Genomic DNA, 17,069 nt, shown 5'->3' on the forward strand with positions numbered 1-17,069 from the left:
TCTCACATTTGTTTGATAGGATTTTAAAGTTGCCTTGTAGCCAGCTGGGTGGCAAACATATTTAATAAATAAAATAAATAAAAACACTGTTATTTTTCAACATAGTCTGGTAACCAGTTTTGATTTTTCAGACTGCTGAGAGATCCACACTTTACAAAACACTGAATTAAGCATTGGAGCAGCTAATTAATTTAAAAACTTAAGCTTAATTACCTTATTTAGTTATTAAATTAAACAATAATATCAGGCAACCACAAGCAATTACCTTCTAAAATAAAACATAAACATTACAAAACTAATGAAACACAAAGTAATCAGAAGAAAAAAATGCTTCTTTCCTGGAAACGTAAAATATAGGAGCTAACAAAACTCCTGAGGAAACAGATTTGGCACAACTAAGCAGAAGGTACTTTTTCTAAACAACCATTTGATGGACTACTAAAAGTACATACTTCTTTATGAGGGTTTCTCTTAACCACCTTAGTGCCTTAGTATGAGCAATCCATCAAACAGTCAAGCCCTAAATTATCTAAGGCTATAAAAGTAACAGATGGTATGTATAATGAAACAAGCCATATCAGAAACATTTATTTTTGCTGTGCTGTGCTTTGAAGCAATTTTGCAACAGTGTACAATCTCTATTTATTTATTTTCCCCATCCCCCATCCTTTCTTGTTCTTTTACAGAAGTTGGTACCCAACCAAAAGTAGACTAATTAATTGCTTAATTGCTTTTCACACCATTAGAAAATGATGTGAAAGAAAATGCATTTAAAACCCAAGCCTAAATTAGGCATAACACTGTATTCATAGAACAAGTATATGTTTTTAAATATAGGCACACAGTAACATAATTCTGATATTATGTACTCCATCAATTACATTTTCTACCAACTAAAACTCCCAAACCTCTCTCTTCAAGGTATCAAAATAATAAGCATCTAATAAGTCATCCATCCATAAACTATGAAGGCCAGATCTCAATTAACTATCACTCCAAAACAGGGCTGTTAAACTCAAGGCCTGAGAGGTGCTTAGATCTGGCCCATGTGGAAACAGCGAAGGCCCACGGTGTCTCTGCCAGTGAAAATGGAGTACAGGAGGGCTGTAGGTGGCCCACCTGAGCTCCATTTTCGCTGGCAGACAGTTGCAGGAGGCCGTCGCAGCCAAAAATGGAGCTTGGGAGCCTGTTTTTGCTGGCAGAGTACTCTGGCCATCACAGGTGTCCCGGACACGAGTGATGTTGAGCCTTTGGGAGGACTGCAGGTGGCCCACCTTGGCCATGCCCAACCCAGCCCCCCAAGGTCAAACACAACCCTGATGCGGTCCTCAATGAAATTGAATTTGACACCCCTGCTCCAAAAGGCCATTTGGAACTTTTGTACTTAGGACTTCATCACATGACCTTGCTCTTTACAAAAACTGACAACACTTTGAATCAAAGCTGAATTCTGCCCCACTTCCCTCAAGCCACCAATTCAAGACATTTTTGGGCTCGAAACAAAGCACCAGAGAATGCAAAAGAATTAAAAACAAGAAACAGATCAGGCAGTTCTTCTCTGGCAATTCCATCATTGCTTGACAAAGAGCTGTCTATTTCTCCCAGTAAAGCTACAGGCTAATAAACTAGTGGGAGCAATGTTGGTTGCCGCCCTCTACTAAACCAGGTCCCTTTAGGTCGGGGGGGGGGGGTCCAACCTTGGCAACTTTAAGGTCTGTGGACTTCAACTCCCAGAATTCATCAGCAATCATGGCTATCTGAGGAATTCTGGGAGTTGAAATCCATAGGTCTTAAAGTTGCTATTGTTGGACACCTCTGTTTTTAAGCTGAATAAAAATCTAAAGTTTATGAAGCAAAATGCAGATCTTATTTTTCCCCAAACTACTCCATTTAATGCCCACTGTCTTTTGAAAAGTTTGCCTCACAAAGCTGGGATGTTGATACCGCTTTGTTTTTGTTTGTTTTTTTAAAGGCCAAAATATTAATCTTTATCAAATATGTCACCATTCACTATCCATTTCTATTTATGTTTTCAACAAGAAAGAAACATCTACAAAGCATTTGTCAGATGAACAGAGTAAACCAAGGAAAGGAGATACAGTATTTAAAGCATTCACACAAGTCCCAAAAAATATTTTAGTTGCGTTTTTCAAAAAAAGCCTATGCTCCAATGAGCATTACAAGCCTGCTATATATAATTTAAAAGAATCAATTGGAAATACATTTTCAAATACCATAGTATGCATATTGTTAAAAAGTGTGAAGAGATGCTATTTTTCTAAGTGGCAGGTTTAAAAAAATATCGGAGATTATTCAACCCAGATAGGAAACAATTAATTTATAAACAAGCACAAGCCAAGCAGAAATATCACTTCAGAATTTTATGCTGAAATGGATGCTACTACATTGTTCAATAATAAGAACTGCCTTGAATGTTAACCAGGTTCTTTGGCTCCACATGTTCAGCTGAAATGATCTAATTTATATATAAATACAAATTTGGATCTGACACCTTAAATATTAGAAAAAATATTGTAGAAATAATTGAGTGTCATGCACTCTGCTCACACCCTAAATCAATTTGAATATGTTTGCATGACATATGGGAACTGTCATAATGTATTGGATAAGATAATTTTTGAATGACTATTCATTTATACAGTATGTGTCTAGGTAACTAATATAATCCCTCAAAAGAGCTTCCAGTCAAGATTTTCATTGATTATGTTACATTGCAATAATACATGTCATCTGCTTTAAATTATAAATACAGTTAACCAATTATCTGTAAACCCAAGGTAAAAAGCTCCTTGAGAGTTAAATATTCCATTAATATAATTTGATTTATCAAGCTATGTCTCTGTATCAGCAATTCCCATGCAAAATCTTTAAGAAACATATATGATTTATTACAAGTTTGTAAGTAATTAAGCCCCAATGCTATCTTTTACAATCTACTCTTCTGAACGTCTTGTTATATTCTCCAGATATCAGTTTAGGTAACTCTGAGGAAATAGGGTATCCTATTTGGCAAGATCTGCAATATTTTTAAAAGCCAATGACTAAAAATATGGTTTAGACCACATCATTAATTTTAGAAGACTTGAATCCTATTGCAGACATTCCAAAGCAGGAATGTCCTCCATATACATATATATACAACCTACCATTCCAATGGACCTAGCTATTATCTCACGGGGACTGATATTAAAGGAATAGAATTTGGAGGATGACTAGATAAGGGAGGCTGGTGTCTAACATAAAGTTATTTGGCTTTGTCTAATTACCACTCAGAACAGGAATTCAGATAAACTCACCTTTATGTGCAGTAGCACAGTTCACATTTTAGAAGTAATATTGTATTGAATTGAGCAAAGACAATATTTAAAGTTCAACTAAAATAAAAGAATATTATGTACGTACGTACGTACGTATGTATGTACACACACACACACACACACACACACACACACACACACACACACAAGAATCCATTAACTGTTGCAGCTTGGAACTACAAAATAATTGCTTATGTGACATAAATTTAGTGTTGACTACTAGCAACAATTTAAGTAGATTATTCCAGGATGGGCTTACCTCAACCTGACTCTTCCCTTTTCATGCATCCTTACCGATGTCTTTGATTTCATTGCATAGTTCCATTGGTTCTCTATAAATGACAGTCAGGGCTTAAAAGCAATTTCTGATGTGTTTCCTGATAATGGTAGTAATATGCTCAAGATAACATTGTGTGCTGATTGATTTTGTTCTTTAGCTTTATATTGACTTGAAACTTGCACATGAACATCTGTTCCATAGTTATCCTACAGCACCTCTTTTCTCTTGTAATTCAGCTGTTCCACCTCCTTGTAACAATAATATTGTCAAGGAACTCCATTCAACATTTTTAAATTTTCTTTATACTGTATAAGGAAAGATCTCTGCTCTTTGCGCTGAAGACGACTAGAGGACAGGACTGCCTTTTCCCCCCTTTAAATGTAGTTACAGAACATAGGTAAATAATGGCACTCTATTTTATAAATTGCATGAAATACTACAATTTAGAGATGAGAAACATTTCTACTCCTCAATGGTCAGTTAATGTCTGCTAGGAATAGTGAACAAATTTAGATAATTTAATCCCCATGATATCTACCCTACCATTTCAGCTGCCTGTTCCAGTGCTCCCCAAATAATTAGAAGACCTTTGATGTGGAAGCAGTAGCAGGGTATTCACATTATTCTCAAACAGGAAACAGGAATCAGCTTTGCAGCATCTCTTTTGTGGCTTCTAGATTCTCTCCAGATTGAGAACAAAAAGTTTAACTCTTTCTTTTTGAAAATGGGCATTTTTTGGAAGAAAACCAAAACATAATAATTTGGGAAAACCCAAACACAATAATAAAGCCCAAATGCAATAATTAGATTTTCAACCCATAATAGTGACAATTATGCACTTGTGACAATTAAACTTTTTAAAGCCAAGGCACTACATGTTTTGTTGTATGCCACACAATGTTGCACTTACAAGGGCAGTCTTACATTAGGAGTTGCACAATTTCTGGGACCTTTACTTTGAGTTTCCCTGTCCATGACCTGTTGGGCTACCAAGGGCCCTTCACTTTTTACCAAGCTGCCTCTCTGCTCAGATTTTGGCTTCCTCTTGTCTCCAAAGTTTCCCTGAAAGAGTGCCTGAAAAGGGAGTTCAGCTTCCCTCTGTGTTGCAGAAATACAGGCCATAAAATACTCTTTCCTAGGCTGTGATAACTCTGAAATGTTGTTAAACAAACATAAGTCTAGTCAGATTGTTCTGATATGGTAATGGGATGACCACATCAGAAAAGAAATGATAGCAAAATTTTATACCATCACTAATAATTTTAGTTTATGTCTGTATATTTCAATAAACTTCAAACTGGGGCCAGAGATGCTGAGGGACAAAACATGTAAATTTCACATCTAAAAGCCAAATCTTGTCCAAAGGTTTTGCAGTCCAGGACAGCTCTTTTTTGATGTTCTATGCCAAACTATGCTTTGCTAAACTATTCTATAAGTAATAATTTGCTTATAGTTTAAATAAACCATAATGAACTAGGTTCATACAGCATGCATAATCTGAACCATGGTAAAAACAGCAGTGGTTGAGCTCATATAACTTCCTTTAGCTCAAACAAAACACATTTTTGAAGAATGTGCTTTAATTTTTTTATTAGCATCCAGGGATCTACCAATGGAATTCTCATGAAAAAAGGCTGCATTCACACAAATTTCAGCCCTCTTTTGGTTAACAAAAGTTTGCTGAATAAACCACAATGAGGTCTATTTATAAAAACAATAAACATAAACCACAGTGACAACAGTCTCATCATATCTTAATCCTACTTTGGCTTTGGCTGTGCAATCCATCCATAGTAAGAATTTGCTTGGTTACAATAGCTAGCTAATCTTGGACTTTTTTTCAGGTGGGCAGAATGCAATCCAGAGGGTCCTTGGATAGGAGACAACCAGGAAATTCCATTGTATAATAGCTTTGGAAATCAAGAAAACATTTTATTTATTCATCCCACCTTTATTATTTTTACAAATACTTCAAGCAGCAAGCATATCCAACACACCTTCCTCCTCCTATTTTTCCCACAATGTAAGACTCTGAGGTGGGTTGGATTGAAAGAGAGGGAGTGAGTGGACTAAAGTCACCCAGCTGGCTTTCATGACTAAGGTGGGACTTACATGGCAGGAGGCAATGCACAGTACTTCCATAATATTGTCAAGAAAAATGACACTGAAAGTCAAGCTTCGTTGGAAACTTGAGTCCATCCACACACATTTTGATTACTTCAAATATTCTTAATTCCAGCAATCTAATGTACTGACAATATATTAGTGTCTACAATAAGGCAGAGCTTATCATGTTGTTGCTGGCATGCTTAAACATAAGGGTGCCAACCACAGTGATGGCACCAAAAGTCAAGCCTCACTGGAGACTTGAGTTCACGCACACACACACTTACACAAATGATTACTTCAATTGTTTTTAATTCCAGCAATTGACAATAGTATATTAGTGTCTACAATAATGCACAGCTTATCATGTTATTGCTGGCATGGTTAAACACAAGCGTACCAACCACAAGCTATTGACAAATCACCTGGGCATAACCAGTCCCCACTTTCTTCCCAAATCAAAACCTACCGAACACACCCTGGAGACAAGAGACACGTCAGGAAACAGAACATCAGCATCATTTCAGGAAGCGACTTATTTATGTTGCTTACCCGGCTCATTCCACCAGCTACTGCGAGGACAATCGTTTCCTTGGAGACATATGCCGACCAGCCCCCCCCCCTCCTCCCCAAAAAAAGACTCCGCCACACTTGGCAGATAGGGAGAAAGTAATGGGAAAAAGTGCAGAAAGCAAAACGTTCACGAACTCTGTGCTGCCCCAGCAGTATATAGCTAGTGTAGGAATTAAGAACTGTCTCCTTTAAGAAACTACCTCACGGGAAATGTAGGCAGAGACTGCCTTATGGGAAATGTAGTTCCATGACATGTGATCACATCTCTGTTTCTGATTGGCGACTGGGGCATTCTGTCTATGTGCAAAGTTAACTGCATGCCCCGAACAAGCCTACAACAGAAGGCAGAACAGTAAAAAGATTGTGTTATGTTGAGCTCGCCTCGAATAAAAAGGACATTGAAGTTGAATCCCAAACTCTTTTTGCATTTTAACTGAGAACAGCTGCCGGGATTTCCCCCACTCCCTCTTGGGGCAAAGAGAAACATCCCGTTTCAGTGAGAAAGGCTGTGTTGTGATTAAGAAAATGTGCATGAGAAAAGCAGCCTCTACAACCTAGCTGGCTCAATCTGATCTGAAAAGCCTGTTTTTTGTTTGTGGAAGAATGCTTACGGGCTAGTCCCTTGTTTCTCCTCTGACATACTGAGAAAGCATATCCTGCAGAATTAGAAAAGCATGTTTCCTCTCTTTCCTTGTTTGAAAACAAGATCGACTTTGTTTCCATTTAATTGAGCTCCAGGGGAGTGGACCCAGGAATCGGATGAGAAAACAGCCCCCCTTCCCAACCTATCCAGTCCGATCTGCTGTGGTTAAGGCCAAGCACATGTGGCTTGGAAGCAAACAACAGCCTAACAAAGAAAGAAAAACCTGTTTCAATAAATCAATGCAAATTCCAAGCCTTACTCCTTAAGTGGTTGTAAAAGCCTCATGGAAGCTCTCTATGGAAACGGAATTTGAATAAGTAAGTGGTCAGCTAGCCCAGATCCTAAGTCCTTTGAACATTATTGATAAGTTGTCTTGGCAACGAGGGGCAATAAAGAGCCCCCAACCATCCCAGCATCAGCTTTGTGTGTGCAAAACCATCTGGCAGTCAAATGGCCACAAGGCAGATGCAGTCCAGCTGAAGGGCCTACAAATTATGACCTTGCTGATTTGTTACTATTGTTTATCAATTATTGGGAAAAAGCACAACTCCTTTAGGAGGTACCAAGCTAGCAAGGTCCATAATGGGTTCCAAGTCCAGGTAAAGACCCTTAGGAATTCCAAAATTGGAAAGTTACCAATCATTCCAAACATTAGTCACAAACAGCATCCTCTAATGGCTCCTCTACAAACTGCAATCCAGTATTTCAAGCTAATACTTGCAACGCACCTTAGAGGCCGACAAGTGAACTGCACCTGCATCTCCAAAACCTTGCAACGCCCCCTAGTGGCAGACATGTGAATTGTTCCTGCATCTCCAAAGCCTTTCAACGGACCCTAATGGCCAACACGTGAACTGCGCCTGCATCTCCAAAGCCTTGCAACGCACCCTAGTGGCTGACACATAAATTGCGCCTGCATCCACAAAGCCTTCCAAGGCACCCTAGTGGCTGACAAGTGGACTGCACCCGCATCTACAAAGTCTTGCAACACACCCTACTGGCCAAAAAAGTGAATTGAACTCAAAAATTCATAACACATAGAAGAAATTTCCTGACCTAATCCTAGTTATAGAATCTTCTCCAGCCATGGCAGAAGGGTCAGACACGCCGAACCCCATACCTGAACCCAACACAGACTCAGTATTGATCGTCCAAAGCTCAGAATTGATCGTCCAAAACTGAGAATTGGATGTCCAAATCTCAGAAAAGGCAGAGGCACCTCAGATAGCCTATGACAGCAATGGTGAAACTTTTTTGGCTCGCGTGCCATGTGGGGGGACCACAGGGGGGTCATGTGCGGGTGTGCCACACCCATAATGCAATGTGTGACACACACCCCAGTGCGCATGCGCACACTATAGGCACAACCCATTTTTTGCACGCTTTTTTCGCCCTCTCCATGGTCCAGAGGCTTTATAGGAGCCTGGGGAGGGGAAAAACAGCCTCCTCGCACCCCCGGAAGCCCTCTGGAGGCTTCAGGGACCTTCAGGATGCTTCCCTGAAGCTTCCGGAGCAGTCAAAATGAACCTCCGAGCAAACCATATGTCACTTCCGATTTGCTCGGAGGGTCGTTTTGAGCGCTCCGAAGGCTTCAGGGACCTCTAGGACACTTCCCTGAAGCCTGCGGAGCAGTCAAAACGAACCTCCGAGCAAACCAGAAGTTCCAGTTTGCCCGTAGGGCTGGTTTTTTGGGCTCCGGAGGCTTCAGGGAAGCTCATGAAGCCTCCAGAGGGCCTCCAGGAGGGCAGGGAAGGCTCTTTTCGCCTGCCCCAGGCTCCTATAAAGCCTCTGGAGCCTGGGGAGGGTGAAAAATGGCTTTAAAAAAGGGTGAACTCAGCTGGCCAACGCGCACATTCGCACTGGCCAGCTAACAGGGCAGTGCCTTGAGTAACCTGACAAATGGCTCTGCGTGCCATAGGTTCGTCATCACTGGCCTATGACCTAAGGCAGCATAGAAAGCCTACGCAGATTAAGCAGTCAAACCTCTTGGAGGAATAAAACAGGCTTTATCAAAAGCATGAGAATCGCTGAAAGAAGTTGCAGCATCTCTGCGACAAACTCAAAGACAATCTACCCCTCAAACACCTCCGCTCATTGGACGAGGACATGGACAAAACCTTCGCGCAATGGATATTTTATGGAGACCACCTTAACGACATCCAGTCACAAGTAAATGACGATGAAGAACTTCAGAAGGAAATGCTGCGCCTTCAGACTTTAAACAAAGAATGTAAAAAGCAGTTTCGACACAGCAAAGACCTTATCCAAACCAGTCTGAACAGGGAGACTTCCCCGAACAAGAAGTCCGAATTTGAAGTGTCTCATCTTTCGCATGCAACATTTCAGCAGTCGCATCTGCCTTCCTCTCAGGTTTCTAAGAAAGCATCCCCATCTAGTCTCAAGGACACACTGGGAGCAAAAGACGTATGAGGTGTTTCAACATTCACAGGCGTCATCTCAGCAGTCACTAGCAACTTCCTCCCATGTCTCCAAAAAGGCCTCATCCTTCCGCCCAAAATCAACCCAATCTCCAGTGGGTAGCAGTGTCTCGCAGCAATCTTCCCATTACAGCCAGAGATCATGGGGATCCAGAGTTGCAGAAGCACAAATAGAAGCTGAGATAGCCAAGGTAGAACTAGAAGTAGCAAGGAAAGAACGGCTGCTGAAGGTAGAGAGGGCAGCTGCAAAAGCCAAAGCTCAGGAAGAGAGGGCAGCTGCAGAAGCCGCTACAAACCTACGTAATGCTGAAGCTCAGGCTGAACTTGACTTTCTTCAACACCAGCGGGAAGCTATGGAGAAACTAATAAGGGCCAAAGCTCTACAGGCAGTAAAGTACTCGATCAACAGTTTGGATCATCCATGCTCATGGAGTCCTCACTCTTGAAACAGGTCATCGAGTACCCCAACATCAGTCCGAATGATCCTGAGGAATTATGGAAGTTTTCTACCCTCCTCTCGGAATTACGGGCCACTCAAAAGGACCCCGAAACCAAGTGATTGACATGCCTTGACGAGTGTAGCATATATAACATTATAATTGGAAAACTGTCAAGATGGTTCAATGATCGATGGACCGATCTGTGTGATGCTTACAGGAAGAACAATCAAGACGACAATCCTCCCTTTACTACACTTGAAGAATTTGTTCTCGATCAGGTAGAGCTATGCACCGACCCTCGAAACCAAGGTCATTGGGATCACCACCCCCCAGGTACCAAAAAGGCTGCCCATAATGCTGTTGCGATCAAGAGCCCAATGCAGACTGCAAGGGAAAACACCTACAAGTCTCCAACTCCATCAGGAACAACTCAGATGTGCAACCGTTAAGGGCAGTTCCAATTAAACCCCCAACAATAAGCAAAAACCCATTCTGTCAATTCCACAAGTCTTCCCACTCTTTGAACAAGTGCAGAGAATTTGGAAAGAAGCCCATGGAAGAAAGGAACGCTCTAATTAGGGAGTACAAAGTCTACTATAAATGTTGTGAATCTACAGAACACATGGCCAAAACATGTACAGTCAAGGTGCAATATCACATTTGTAAGAGTGACAGACACCCAGGCGCCCTACATCCAAATTCTGAGATGACGCATTGTCCGACGGCCGACCCTCCTCCAAACAATAAGTCTCCACACGATGCTGAAATGCACCCACAGATGTGTCAGATGCACCTCAGTATGTGGTGGTTCTTCATCACCTCACACATGCCACAAAATCTGCCTAGCCAAAGTCTACCCTGCTACACGCTCAGAACAAGGCGTGAAAATGTATGTAATCCTAATCAGGCAAAGCAATAGATCGTTAGCAAGGTCAGCATTCTTCGATCTCTTCGACATCCAAGCGATGTGATGGAATTCACCATATCAACGTGCACTTGGTCCCAGTGCATGACAGGGAGGGAAGTTGATGGATTCTGCATAGAAGCGTTAGATGCAAGTGCACAGTTCCCACTGACGTCATTACTAGGTGCACAATTACTGATCACAATCAGATTTGTTAAAGAGAATGTTAGAGTATGTTGTTTTGTTTGTTTTTTGTTTGTTTTTTGTTTTTATTGGATTTATATGTTGTCTCAGTTACAGTATTAACCCATGGTAAAAAATAAAATAGGACTATTATTTCTGCAGGACAATGTTTGAAACTTTTGTTTTAACAAAATGAAAACATTATGTGCCATCAAGTCATTTTCCATTCCTAGCGACCAGAGAGCATCATGGAGAAAATCTATCTCTAACTTAATATTTCAGATTTCAAAGGGAAATATGCAACTGACTTATAAAGAATAGGAATTTCTGCAATATTTTCATCTTCATTCATTACTGGTGGGAGATAACACTATCTCCGAATCTGCTACCATAACAAACTTCTGAAGTTTTCTACAATTGCTTAGGAGCAGTTGTCCATTATTCAGCATAAAACCTTGGGAGGTGAAATGGCATTGTAATAACCCAGGGAGCTTATCTTTGAACAATAGAATAGCAACCCCCTGCTCAAGCAGGAGACTTTATAGCATTTTCCATAAATGGTTGTCCAGTCCCTTCTTAAAAGCCTCCAGTGTTGGAGCACCCACGACCTCTGAAGGCAAGTTGTTCCCCTGGTTGATTGTTCTCACTGTCAGAAAATTCCTCCTTAATTCTAGGTTGCTTTTCACCTTGATTAGTTTCCATCCATTCCTTCTTGTCCTGCCTTCAGGTGGTTTGGAGAATAGGTTGACCCCCCTCTTCTTTGTGGCCCTTAGATATTGGAACACTGCTATCATGTCACCCCTAGTTCTTCTTTTCACTAGACATAACCAATTCCCGCAAACGGTCTTAGCCTTCAGGACCACCACCACCCCATTATCTTTTCTGCACTCTTTCCAGAGCCTCACCATCTTTTTTACATTGTGGTGATCAAAATTGGATGCAGTATTCCAAGTGTGGTCTTACCAAGGCATTCTATAGCAGCAGTGTCACTTCCCGTGATCTTGATTTGTTAATACTGCCTAGGATTGTGTTGGCTTTTTTTGACAGCTGCAGCATATTGCTGGCTTATACAGGTAGCCCTCGACTTACAACAGTTCATTTAGTGACCGTTCAATGTTACATCATCAGTGAAAAAAAGTGACTGAAGACCCTTTTTCACACTTAAAGCCATCTCAGCATCCCCATGGTCCCGTGATCGAAATTCAGATGTTTGGCAACTGACTCATAATTTAGGACGCTGTGCTGAGGTCATGTGATCCCCTACAGAGACCTTCTGACAAGCAAAGTCAAAACCTGTTTCAATTAACAACCCTGTTACTAATTTACCAACTGCAGAGTGGCAAGCTAAGTCGTAAAATGGGGCGAGCGTCACAGCAACAGAAAATTTGGGCTCCGTTGAAGACTGCCCGTATTTAACGAACGCTCCCTTCCCCCCTACAACTATGAGGATCTAGCAATTCCCTCAGGCCTGCCGGCATCTCCAGGAACCGGAAATGCAGCGAGGAGGATCTCGCGAGAGTTCCTATGCGGAAACCGAGCTCGGAAAGACAGGAGGGCGGGCCGGGCGCTCGCTCGCGAGAGAGAGGGATTGGTGGGTTGCGCCGGCTGCTGTGGTAACAGGGTTCGACTGGGGCGCAGCTCGGAAGAGCGCGCGGCTCTGGGGGGAATTCCTCTTCTCCTCCCAAGATGGCGGTGGTGGGGGGCGGGGGAGTGAACCCCTTCCTCAGTGACTCTGAAGAGTCCGAGCCAGAGGAGAGCAGGCCGGGGGGCAGCAGCAGCAGCGACCCCGGCGCCTCAGGCGCTCCTCTCCCGGTCTCTTCTTCCACCTCCTCTTCGCCACCCCTTCAGCAACTGTTGCCGCCGCCGCCTGCACAGGCCGAGGAACCGCCCCGAGTGCCCGTGGATGCTTTAGCGGCTCAGCTGCTGCGCGACCAGTTCGTGTTGACGGCGCTGGAATTGCACACGGAGCTTCTGGAGAGCGGCCGGGAGCTGCCTCGCCTGCGCGACTATTTTTCCAATCCTGGCAACTTCGAGCGGCAAAGTGCGGGCGGCGCCGGAACCCTGGCACCGACTCCTTCCGCCTCAGTAGCTCCCGGGATAATAGCGATGGTCGGAGGCGGTAAGGAGCCCGGCGCCGGACAGCTCCGTAAGTGGATAGCCGTGCTTAACAAAGGAAAGCTTAATAGGACTCTCTTTTTATTATTATTTTTCTTCCCCTTGCCAGGTTTCAACCCTTGGTTGACCTTGGCTTGGGTGTGTAGTTTCAATCAATTCCCCTCATTTGGTGTCGGAGCGTTTGTCAAATATTCGTAGAAAAGAGGCAGGAGGCGAGGATTGCCCCCATTCTGCAGTCATTTCATTACCTTAAATAGGTAGTAAAGAGTGCTGTTTGCTCAAGTTTATATTTATATGCTATCAGTTTTGTCTGTGTGAGCGGACAAGACAATCAAGACACCAGAATATAAACTGACCGCAAACCACTCCTTACTGCCACTGATTTCATTATCCTAACCTAGTTAGGATAATGAAAGGTCTGCAAGAAAACAAGCTCAGAGAGCACCAAGGATCCCTCATTTCAACTGCTAAGCTACAAATATTCTCCTTCATTGGTACCATTTATAAACTGTTGATCATTTAGATGATATAGATTGCAACTGCTACCTATTATGAGGCTTTTACCATTTTTATGGCAAGGTTTTTTAGAGCCACGATGGGTTGAATTATACAGCATAAGTTTAAAGTTTTTGGGTAGTTCATGCATCACCATAGAAAAGAATAGCAGTCCTGTGATTTCAGCTGATTTGATAATCTGAATTTTATATACACACACAAACACAATACTTTCACCTTTGTCACAAACATTTCAATTCAGAGATACCTTTGGGAGAGACTCTTGAGAACTAATTTTAGGAGGTCATCATATGAACTTGCAATAGTATGCAATCTTATTCTAAGTCATTATGTGTTTGGTTTTATTTTACCCTGCTTCATGACTTCAGCCAGTTGTGATTTAGTCAACAAACTAGGAGTAAACACAGTATGATTGATGGTGATAATTACCGTAAGTTGATGTTAACTCTTAATGAGTCAACCTCAACTTGATTACCAGCATCAAGTTGATAAATTTTCTTTATGTCATTTATCTGGTTTTTCAGGTTTTCTAATGGTATACCCATTACCACTGAAATCATGTCCACACATTATGCTGCTGGTTGGTCCCTTTTTCTTTCCATTATTCTCAGCATTATAGATTACTTAAGAGAGCTTGGTTATACATAATACGTCCAAAATGTGATAATTTGAGCCTGATCATTTATGCCACAAGTAAGAACTCTGAATCGATTTGTTCATTTATTTTCTTGTCAATCCCTGATATTTTCAGGAGTGTTTGGTAACACCAAAGTTCAAAATCCTCAATATTGTAAAGCAGTATGTAAAACCAGCCCTGAGTTCTGAATCAACTGGAGTTTTTTTGGTTCCTCTTTGCCATTTTCAATTTGATAGAAACTAAAAAGTCATAGCTAAAGAAGCAGCGATTTTTAATCTGTACTAAACCATTGGCAAAATAAAGATATTAAGGTAATACACTTTATTGATTTTAGCTTTTGCTCTTTCAGAGACAACATCCTGAAATATCAATGCAGGTACATGTTTTAGAATATTGTGGTGGTATAATTAATGCTGAGATATTGGATTAGATAATATGTGTTGTGTATATTGCTTATAGCTTTAGATAGTGGGAGGATGTTTGGACAATGTTTAGTAAATCCTGTTCAACTTAATGTAAGAATAATAAGAAATGTTTCCATGCAAGTGTCTCCATCTTTTTAATCTTTAGTACCAATATAGTGATAAGATTTTTAAAAATGTTAAGTCATTTCTAGTTTTTACTGGAAGATTATGAAGAAATATACACTGGGGAGTCAACAACATATCTTATAAGGTGGCAAGTGTCTAATAACATTGAGTCAGGAAAGACTTTATGTAAATGATGCCATGTAAATGCTTGTAAGGAACACAATAACTACCAAGAAATGCATCACTGTACAAAGTCAGGTAGAATATTTTAAGCACTTCAGCAGTTTAGAGAGAGAACAGCATTTTGTGATTCTATTGAGAAGCTTCTATAAATAATACATCTGCATCCCAGAAACATCTGCAGCAGCCAGATTACATCCATGCTAGAATTTTTGCAAAATGTCTTTATGTTTCCGTTACTATAAAGAATAATTTTAGTTCTTTGTTTCAGTCACTTATATTAATAAAAATAAGGAGCTTTTTAGTGTTTGCAAATAAGATTAGGCCATAATGTTATTTTTTAGTTTTGATTTAGACATTTTTTCTAAGCCAATAATATGTGGATAGTAAGTAACATATGTGTGACTTATTTAGCAAACTAAATCAGCTCAATATCTGATACTGATAAGGTGCTGGGATCACATAAGGTACAATTTGACTTGGCTATTTGTATAGGCAATGTAGGATCAAGCAACTCACCTCCTTCCTTCTGTGAATTGAAAAAGTACAGCATAATATCTAATTAGCAAAACATAGGCTTTAAATATACTGCTTATTAAAACTGCTCATATGAATATTTATTTGCCAGTACAGATGGTACTAAATTTTCAAAGCCAATTTTAGTATTGTATAAGAATGATGAACCTAATTTAGTATTATATTAGAAAAATACATTTTCCTTAAGGCAGGGGTAGATGTCATGGTATATGTTGAACTTATGTGGTATTTATTTCTTTGTCCCTTTTTTAAGAATGAAGATATGAGATTTGATACCATTTGATTTTTTAGTAGCATACAATTATCAATTTGTGAGGGAGTCATATGACAGAACTTATGAGATGGACGACTATGGTATGTGGTTGTAAGGTTTTTGTTAGCTTAATAGCGAGGTTAGTGATTGATAGGATTTTATTCCTAAGTACTTGCTATTATTGCAAATACTTAGGACTTCGCTTATTAATAATTTGGTTAATGTAAATTGGGGGTGTCATTAGGCATATTCACTGTTCAGTTTGTTTTGTAGGTTATAATACAGGTAATCATTGACTTACTATAGTTCGTTTAGTGACTGTTCAAAGTTACAACAGCTCTCAAAAAAGTGACATGATCATTTTTCACACTTGCTACCATTGCAGCATCTTCATGGTCACATGATTAAAATTCAGACACTTGGCAACTGACTCATATTTACGATGGTTGCAGTGTCCTGGGGTCATGTGAGCAACTTTTGTAACCTTCTGACAAGCAAAGTCAATGCAGAAGGCACAGTCATTTAACAACCATGTGTCTAACTTAACAACTGCAGTGATTCACTCAACTGTGGCAAGAAAGGTTGTAAAATGAGGCAAAACTCACTTAACAAATGTCTCACTTTTTAACCAAAATTTTGGCCTCAATTGTGGTCATAAATTGACTATTAGCATATTACCAAAGAATCCTGCAGCTCTCTGCCTTGGGCGTTATCTGTATATAGAATATATCCTTACAGTAAAAGACACCAAAAGTTGTTTAGCCTGGCCTATCCTTCACTAGATATCTTTAATTTCATGTGGACAACAGCAAAAGTTTATATGTAGGCTCACCCAATTGCTCCCCTGCTTCTCCATCAGATTTTTAGTAAAATTGGATAAAAGCCTTTTGATAAATGTTATCGCTAGTTTTTTAGCTAAAATTACATTAGCAACATCTGTTTAACCTATGTATTGTAATGTTATTTGCTAAGCGTATTAAGAAATAAAGTAACAAGAAAGATGAAGAAAATGACGTTAGAAAAATTAGCCAAATTTTCTTGTTTCTCCTTGTGCTTAACTGGAAAATGGTTCATTAAATTAACATGATTGAGTTTACATTACATATTTACCCCATAATTTAACTACATGGACTAAACTATGTTGGCTAATTTGGAGAACCAGAATTGTATGTTTATATACCCTATTGTTTCTCATTTTGTTGCTTTCCTGTTTTGTTATCTTCATTGGTGATTGTGTAAATTGTTTTCGCTATTGGTAATAAGTAACTGATCTTGTTAATGGTTGACCACTAATTACAAATGAAGGACTCAGAAAAGGTATTTCAGAATGGAAAACCCCAAAACTTTCTTCTTTGAACAAAAAAAAATCATTTATCATCTTAATAAAATAGAGTAT

The 17,069-nt window shown here is 40.2% G+C and overlaps 2 protein-coding genes across 7 annotated transcripts in view; one reads left to right on the forward strand and one right to left on the reverse strand.

Moving 5' to 3' along the window:
- Window positions 1-6,432, reverse strand: part of PIGN (phosphatidylinositol glycan anchor biosynthesis class N) — a 70,304-nt gene extending 63,872 nt beyond the window's left edge. Inside the window, exon 1 of one of the 3 annotated variants that reach the window (XM_081951377.1) lies at window positions 6,277-6,432. The gene's annotated coding sequence lies outside the window, so the exon portion shown is untranslated. Of the gene's footprint in view, window positions 1-3,597; window positions 3,663-6,193 lie in introns of those variants that run through there. The other 2 variants (XM_081951378.1, XM_081951379.1) reach the window with 2 other exon arrangements.
- Window positions 6,433-12,404: 5,972 nt separating this feature from the next.
- The window catches only part of RELCH (RAB11 binding and LisH domain, coiled-coil and HEAT repeat containing), a 74,679-nt gene continuing 70,014 nt past the window's right edge, over window positions 12,405-17,069 (forward strand). For 2 of the 4 annotated variants that reach the window (XM_081950917.1, XM_081950916.1), the window contains exon 1: window positions 12,509-13,051. In XM_081950917.1, coding sequence (XP_081807043.1) covers window positions 12,592-13,051 — 460 coding nt within the window. In that variant the 5' untranslated portion in view covers window positions 12,509-12,591. The other 2 variants (XM_081950918.1, XR_014175206.1) reach the window with 2 other exon arrangements.

Source organism: Natrix helvetica (genome assembly GCF_964273705.1).
Source record: "Natrix helvetica genome assembly, chromosome: 4".
Lineage (NCBI taxonomy): Eukaryota > Metazoa > Chordata > Lepidosauria > Squamata > Natricidae > Natrix > Natrix helvetica.